This window comes from Lethenteron reissneri, chromosome 39 (genome assembly GCF_015708825.2).
Source record: "Lethenteron reissneri isolate LAM-NWPU_2019-01 chromosome 39, ASM1570882v1, whole genome shotgun sequence".
In the NCBI taxonomy this organism is placed as follows: Eukaryota; Metazoa; Chordata; class Hyperoartia; order Petromyzontiformes; family Petromyzontidae; genus Lethenteron; species Lethenteron reissneri.
In genome coordinates, this window is record NC_083817.1 from 11,721,516 (window position 1) to 11,729,738 (window position 8,223).

General features: G+C 48.2%; 1 protein-coding gene across 1 annotated transcript; it reads left to right on the forward strand.

Annotated features, from left to right (window-relative positions):
* The first annotated feature begins 3,175 nt into the window (after nt 1-3,175).
* On the forward strand, nt 3,176-7,923 carry LOC133351931 (trypsin-2-like). The gene is made up of 5 exons (XM_061567545.1): nt 3,176-3,287; nt 5,041-5,200; nt 5,828-6,087; nt 6,599-6,732; nt 7,676-7,923. The coding sequence occupies exons 1-5, from the start codon at nt 3,248-3,250 to the stop codon at nt 7,823-7,825; spliced, it is 744 nt and encodes a 247-aa protein (XP_061423529.1). The 5' UTR covers nt 3,176-3,247; the 3' UTR covers nt 7,826-7,923.
* Nucleotides 7,924-8,223: the final 300 nt, after the last annotated feature.

Here is an 8,223-nt window from a genome sequence, read left to right on the forward strand (position 1 = left end):
ACGACGACGCACTCGCCTTCAGGTCCGCCCCAAGATCGTCCCGCTCCACGCTCCAGGCCGCGCTACACCTCATGGCCAAAGTGTTTGGACCGCCCTCGACCTGTCGCCACCAGTTCTACGAGCGGCGTAAAAGGGACACGGAAACTACGCTCGCCTACCGCACGGCGCTGCTCGCCCTTGCGGACTCCAGTTGGGGTGGGTTCCCTAGAAGCTGCGGGGCGTAAGAGCCATGTGTGTGTAGCCGGGGGAACCGCGTAGCATAGGCTGCAGTTGGTCACACGTGTTAGTGAGTTGGTGCTAATAAAAGTGTGCTACCCGTCAAGTCGTCTCCCGCCCAAATTCCTACATTACACATGCACTCACTGCTCCTCCGTCCCCGCGCAGCTTCCCTCGCTCTCATATCCCTCTCGGTGGAGCAAAGCTCCGCCTCTAACCACGCCCCACTCAGAACCTTCCCGATTCCCATTGGCCCAGATGGAACCCTTAGCCCTGATTGGCAATGACCGATGCAGCAGTGCCTATGCAGCCATCCGTCGCCCGTCAGTGTGATCTCTCATTACAGTAGTATTTTCTCACCGTAGTGTTATATACTGACTGTTTAAGTATCTACTAACTCTTTATAGCAGTATCTACCAACTCGATAGCAGTATCTACTATCACTACAGCAGTGCATACTGACTGTGGTGGTACCTGCTATGATGACAGCAGTGCATATTGTTGTGGCACCTGCTATGATTACAGTAATATATACTGACTGTGGTGGCACCTGATTTCACTATAGCAATGCATACCGACTGTGGTAATACCTGCTATCACTACAGCAGTGCATACTCACTGTGATGGTCCCTGCTATGTTAACAGCAGTGAATACTGCTGGGGTGGTACTTGCTTTCACTACAGCAGTGCCTACTGCTGTGGTGGTACCTGCTATCACCACAGCAATGCATACCGACTGTGGTGGTACCTGCTATCACTACAGCAGTGCATACCGACTGTGGTGGTAACCTACTATGATTACAGCAGTGCATGCCGACTGTGGCGGTACCTACATTAACTTCAGCATTGCATACCGACTGTGGTGGATTCTGCTATCACTACATCAGTGCATACCGACTTTGATCGTACCTGCTTTCGCTACAGCAGTGCATACCGACTGTGGTGGTACCTGCTATCACTACAGCAGCGCATACCGAGTGTGGTGGTACCTGCTTTCACTACAGCAGCGCATACCAACTGTGGTAGTGCCTGCTATCACTACAGCAGTGCATAACGACTGTGGTGGTACCTGCTTTCACTACAGCAGTGCATACTGTGGTGGTACCTGCTTTGATTAAAGCAGTGCATACTGCTGTGGTGGTACTTGCTATGATTACATCAGTGCATATTGTGGTGGTACCTTCTATGATTCCAGCAGTGCATACTGTGGTGGTACCTGCTATGATTACAGCAGTGGATACCGACTGTGGTGGTACCTGCTAGCACTACAGTAATACATGCTGACTCTATCTATATTTTTTATAAGGGAAATTTGTGAATGTGTGTCTGTTCGAAATGTTTAGCATACTTCCCGACATGCAACCAACTTAATATTAAACCTTCAATTCCTTGGCGCGATTTCAAGAATCGAATCTTGGCGTGATTGAGTTATATTTTTATTTTATTTAATGAGTTTTCTTTTCATTTGTATATGTTATGTTTTTAAGTTTTCAGAAGTTTTTAAATATATTTTTCCCCCGGGCAACGCGGGGTATTTCCCGCTACTAGCAGTATATATCTATTGTTTAGCACAAAGTACTCACCTGACAGAGTGCCGTGGTGAGGCCTAGTCCCGTGAAGAGCCCCCGGTCTCGTCTAGATTGCCCAGCCATCCGAGGCTGGGGGCTGGGCCGCTACCCCCACCACCCCCACCCCCCGGTACAAAAATCTTGTCTAAGCACTATAATTTTTTAATCTACCGACCCTATAATAGTAAGTGCACACATTGGGGTGGGAGACAATAGGACGTGACACTTTGATGAATTTACCTCAGCATTGTGTGTACATTTTTTTGTATTTTGAACGCGAGTGAGAAATCCCCCCCACCCTCCAGCGATGGCGTGCGTTGCCAGGGGCAACTCCTGTCAGTATTTCAAGCATGCGCAATAGCGTGCTTGGTCATGTGCCGGGAGGCAAAAGTAAATTAATCAATCAAGAGCAATCGCACAAAAACGCGACTTTAACTACTTGAAAGTTTACAGATGGGAAAACGGAATAGCCTATTCCCACCGCGGGGCTTGGGGCGTGCTGCCCGGCAAATTTTTTCAACATATACCCCACCGTCTGAGAGCCAAATCCCTCGCAAGTGTGCGTGCGCAGACGGACGGACAGATAAAATGTACTTTTATATATAAGAATATTTACTGTGCAGGACTGGATATGCACATTGCACGCAGTTCTCCCTTAACATTCTCACTTCCCAGTAACTTAAGAGCACGGTGTAGTTATTGACGAGTGTGTGTTGAGTTGTAGTTGATAATCGTTATTTGTGCACCACTGCCAACGTAGCAGCAGCAACATCAAACAATCTGGTCAACCGAGACGTGCTCGGAGCACCGATCTCGGACCAAGCCGTGAAGTTTGTGACAACGCATCCATAATTATTATTAACATAATTTGGGTGGAGCGGTGATGCAGTGGTAGTTTCTGCACTGCGCTATAAACCTGGCAAAACCCCGAGTTCAATTCCCAGGCACAACTAACATCAGTGACGGTCGAACAGCCCCCATGACTTGAAAGTCGTTGCGAGACCTTCATCCAGCAGTGGATGGCACACTATTTGAATTCTAAAGAGTCATTTACAAATCATGAAAACGAAAATACGAGTCTTTTAAAGTAAAGAACATCTTAAAATGTTTCTGTGTTAAGGCAGTGTGGACGACAAACGTGGCGATATTTGTAGTTTGTGCTCATTTTCTTCTCACTCTTTTGCCATTTAAGGGAAATGTATCTTCAACTTGACAGGAACACCACAGTGGAAGGCGCGCATATGAACAAATAAAAAGCGCTTAATACGGTTCTGATAAGCGGTTCTGGCTATTTCAGTATCGGCTGGGAAAATATTGATGGGTTTAATGAGGCTTCCACATGGCATTGGGCAGCACAGAAGATACCGGACAAGGCCACGCGATAAGGTGGAGCTGCCGGTTGGGATATAAGGCGACTCTGAGCAGCAGCTCAGCATCGTCTTGCTCACGAACCACAGAGAAACATGCACGGGCTCATCCTCGCTCTTCTCGTGGGTGTCGCTGGTGAGTTCCTCCAGAGTCTGTGTGTGTCTTTGTTTGTCTTTGTCTCTGTGTTTTTGTCTTTATTTGTCTCTGTGTATCTGTGTCGGGAGCGATAGTGCAACGATAGGCGTGCTGCGCTACAAACCCAACGACCTGAATTCGATTCTGACGATTATCTGAGCCAGTCTTGGTCTCTCTTAGGTCGACTCAGCCTCAAAATGAGTACCTGGTTCGATGTGTAAACATCGATAGCCTTTTTCATAGGTGCTACTTGCTAACAGTACTTTCCCAAGCAGTCTGTTAAGGCTATACGGGGGATCTTTGTCTGTCTTGTATACGTTTGGGGAGTGGTAGTGTAGCAGTTACCGTGCTGTGCTACGAACCCGGTGACTAGAGTTCGATTTTGAGCTTACGGCCAAACATTAGTGGCGAGCGATATGTGATCCAAATTATTTTGGTGCTATTAAGAATGGTCATTGTCCAAAACGTAGTCTATGATATATTTTTTAATTTAAGACAGAACCCCTAATGACCAGCGTGGTGAAGTATGGTCAAACAACCCCCATGCACGTATGTTGAACTTATTTCGCACCGTATTAAACACAAAACGCAGTTGAAACGGCCAACACATCGTGGGGAGGCCTTCATTCTGCATTCGATTGGCAAGGGGCTGGATATTATTATCATTGTATCACTATAATTAAAAAATTATCTTGCCGTGGCTACATAGAGAGCAGCAATAGTGGTGCAGCAGTCGGTGTGCTGTGCTATGGTAACCAATGGCGCGGGTTTGAGCTTCCTGCAATGTTGCACAACGGCTGTCGCCCATTTGTATCCGGAAAAAAAACGTTGTCTCGCCTCATCACCGATGGCTTTCATTTTTACTCATTTAGCCTCACCGTGAAACGCTCCTTTTTAGCCCGCAACGCGAGACGGTGAGGAGCGAGATGGTGATGACGATGGTGTCGATAATAATCGTCCGATTAGCACGGTTGACTACGTACGGTGCGACAATAAGTTCAACATACGCCATAGCTGTCAACCCGTACGGTTTATCCCGTATTATTGTACAGGGAAATTGAGTTTTCAGCTCCATACGGCATACAGCTGTTTCAAAACGGGCAAAAACATGTGTCTATTTCTTTGTGTTTCTCCCTTGTGATGGGACTTTGTAGGATGAACGTTGAGATTTATAAAGGGCATGGGTGACCAATACAGTCTGAATTGGGCTGTAATAAGGTAGACACTGACAAGGGGTTGACAGGTATGCAACATACACCCGTCTGGCAATGACAGTGGGGTGATGGCGTTGATAATATTTGTGCAAGCGATAACTATTATTATTTATAATATTATTTTAATACAGCTTAATTCATGCAAATTGCTGCTGTAGAATGTGCAAAGCGCCTTTGCGCAGATTTGGCACAAAGGCCCAGGGAAACCCACAGACAGACGCATGGAAAACAGAACAGACGCCAAGAACTTCCCAAGCTTTGTGGTCCCACATTGGGGTGTTCGAGCAACTCCAATGTTGGCGATGATTGGGATGTTGCTAGCAGTCAGACTGCTTTCAATGAAGACAACGACGACGATGATGAGGAATGTTTGGTGGAAGCAAGTGAATGGACCTGGACATACATCGACACGACGGTGTGTGTGTGCTGGCCACCCACCTCCTCGTGTGTCGTGCCGGCCTTCATAGGTGCTCGCTAATAGCACTTGCCCCAACAGTCTGTGAAAGCTCACCTGGGGGATATTTGTCTTTGTCTGGCAGCGGCGACCCCATACATGTATGAGGACCACATCGTGGGTGGCTACGAGTGCGCTGCCCACTCGCAGCCGTGGCAGGTGTCCCTCAACATCGGATACCACTTCTGCGGAGGCTCCCTGATCAACAGCGAGTGGGTCGTGTCTGCCGCTCACTGCTACCAGACGTGAGTGTGCTGCGCGCTGTGTGCGTGTGGGTGACTGAGAGGCTGAGGGGGCAGAGATGGGGCTGCTATCTAAATTAAACGAAAATGTCGGTATATAATTTCTTTACATTTGCAATTTGCAATTGGTATATAAATTACACACCTCAAAGAAATTGGTCATTCGTACATAAATTACACAAGTCAGCAATCTGAATGCGTTTTGCCCATCTCTGCGTGGTGGCGTGATGCTCTAGTGGGGTTTTGCCGAGTCACAGCACTGCAATCTCCATTACCCATATTACATTTCTCAATGGACACTGAGGTGTTGCTCAACTCCAGTTAACAGCCTTGAACCAGTGGTGTAAATTCCAAATTTCTTGGGCGAGTCTCTACAAAGAAAAATCACACTACAAAGTCGTAGCAATCTTATCAATCTCAGAGGGGAGATGGGCCAGGTGAACCACCAACCGTAATTTTGAACATGGAGCGTTTCATTTGGGAAGACGCTCGTTGTACCCAGCGTGATAGCAGTAGGGAAGAGGAATAGTGGAGATCAGATGCGACGTAAGGCGCCGAGTTGCAAAGTCATTAAGAGCCGTATAAATGCAATTCCTCATCATTATCCTCGTCCCTCTCCTCTATCCCCAGCGCGTCCCGCATCTCCGTGCGCATCGGCGAGCACAACATCTTCGTGACCGAGGGCACCGAGCAGAGGATCCAGGCCTCCAAGGCGATCCAGCACCCCCAGTACAACTCCTGGAACATCGACAACGACATCATGCTCATCAAGCTGTCCTCGCCCGCCACCCTCAACCAGTACGCGCAGCCCATCGCGCTGCCCTCCTCCTGCGTCAACACCGGAGTCATGTGCACCATCTCCGGCTGGGGCGAGACCCAGACCAGCGTCGGTGAGGACGCACCGCGCTCACCGCCCCACACCCACCTCACTTCTCCCCCTTCTACTGCGGCAGAGACGTGAAGGAAAACGCGGTCAACATCTGCCCCCATGCAATTCGGACACGTCCTTCTAATCGTTAACGCAGCCACGTCACGATTGGGCGGTTACAATTACTTGTCGAGTATTGTTGTATGCAGTGGGAAACCGGAGTGCCTGAAATTAGGGGATAACACTTAAACACCTAATCATGGATATATATTATTATTTTACAGCACTGGCACAAAGGCCCAAAACGCCAAGCGGCCAGCAACACACCGCGCTACTGAAGACGTCGCGAACGAGAGTGAATACGTTTTCTCGAATTGAGCAACGTAGCGAGAGACACTGACAGCGAATTCCTAAGCTGCAGGCGGTGTTTTGACCCCGCAGCGTGACAAGTTCGACGCGTCAATGGCGGGATGTCACCCTGTGCCGCGTGCTTAGCCTCGCCACCGCCTCGACCGGCGTTGTCTCCCCCACAGGCAGTCCCGACGTCCTCATGTGCGTCGAGGCGCCCGTGCTGAGCGACACCTCCTGCAGGAACTCCTACCCCGGTGACATCACCAACAACATGATCTGCCTGGGATACCTGGAGGGCGGCAAGGACTCCTGCCAGGTGAGACGGCGACATCGCAGCCGAAGGAGCTCGCTTCGATCGGAGAGTTTCGAAGAACGGAGGGATTCGGGAATCGCAGCTCGACTATAATTTGGGTGTATATCGTTTCACGTCAATATGCTGAGCAAGAAGTAGTACGGTATTCATATAAAACGTGAAACAATGAAAACAGGGAGAATGTATATATGTATATTTGTATTTAAAAAGTATTAAGCCTAGCCTTGAATTTGGCAGCAAAAGATGGCCAGAGGGAGGGAATTCCAGACTCAAGTGACCAGAGTAATTGGTGAAAATTGTTACACGTGATTTGCTTTGTGAGTGCAATCATCGTGTGACCACACATTGAGTACGATAATAAGCTGCATTGGTAACATGTGCAAATGTCCATTGATATAATTGCACCCATTTGTAACATGAATACGACGTTCACTTGCTACTCCCTGGTCTCGTCTGCTTGTAAAGTCAAATCGATTTCCTGCTGCAATGACCACTGAGCCACTGGTGCTCACCTCACGTTTACAGCCCTGAGCATGGTGGAAAAGTTATTGGGCAATCACCTTTGACTTTCGCAGAGAAATGATGGGATGAGTCAGAATTAGAATACTGTATTTACTTATTCTGGAGGTATAAAGCTCTATTTTGTTCGATGTCCAGTCGGGGCCGGTCAGAACATTACAACAACAAACGATACAAAACACCGGTTTCATACGTAGGCTTTCGCGACCAATATCACCCATAATATACATTTTTGGGGGTTAGATTGTGGATATAACAAAAAAAAACTTTATTAATACAAACCACGATAGGAGTCAACCTCCAACCAGGACTTGAACTCGCAACACCTTACGATTGACAGTTTCTTGCTCTACCGCTGAGCCACCAGATGCAGGAGACAGCTGCTAATCCCCGACCCCCCTGACCCCTGCTGCTGCTGCCACCGCAGGGAGACTCCGGCGGCCCCGTCGCGTGCAATGGCGAGCTGCAGGGCATCGTGTCCTGGGGCCGTGGTTGCGCTCTGCCCAACTACCCCGGCGTGTACACCAAGGTGTGCAACTACAACGCCTGGATCGCGCAGACCATCGCGGCCAACTAAGCGTGGATCTGTCACACTACTCTACACCGCGACCATAATGATGATCATGACGACGATTGTTATGGTGTAACCAAATGAATAAAAACGTGAACCAATAATTTATCTTGGTTTCTGTCTTTTTGTCAGCTTGTTTTTATGGGGTATGCACTTATTGAAAGTCAATTTCACAGTTTGTTGACTTTAAACGCCAAAAAGTCAAAGTGAATGCATGTTTAAGAAGCATTGAGGTAGTGTTCACCTCCTGTTTGCAGCTCAGAGCCAGTGGTGGAAATTCCACATTCCTATGATGGGTCAAGTCTATCCATAGGACAACCACTATTGACATTCGAGTAGAATACTGAGTCAATCCCCAACCAGGAATTGAACTCCCAAACTTATTTTTGTAAGCCACTCACTCT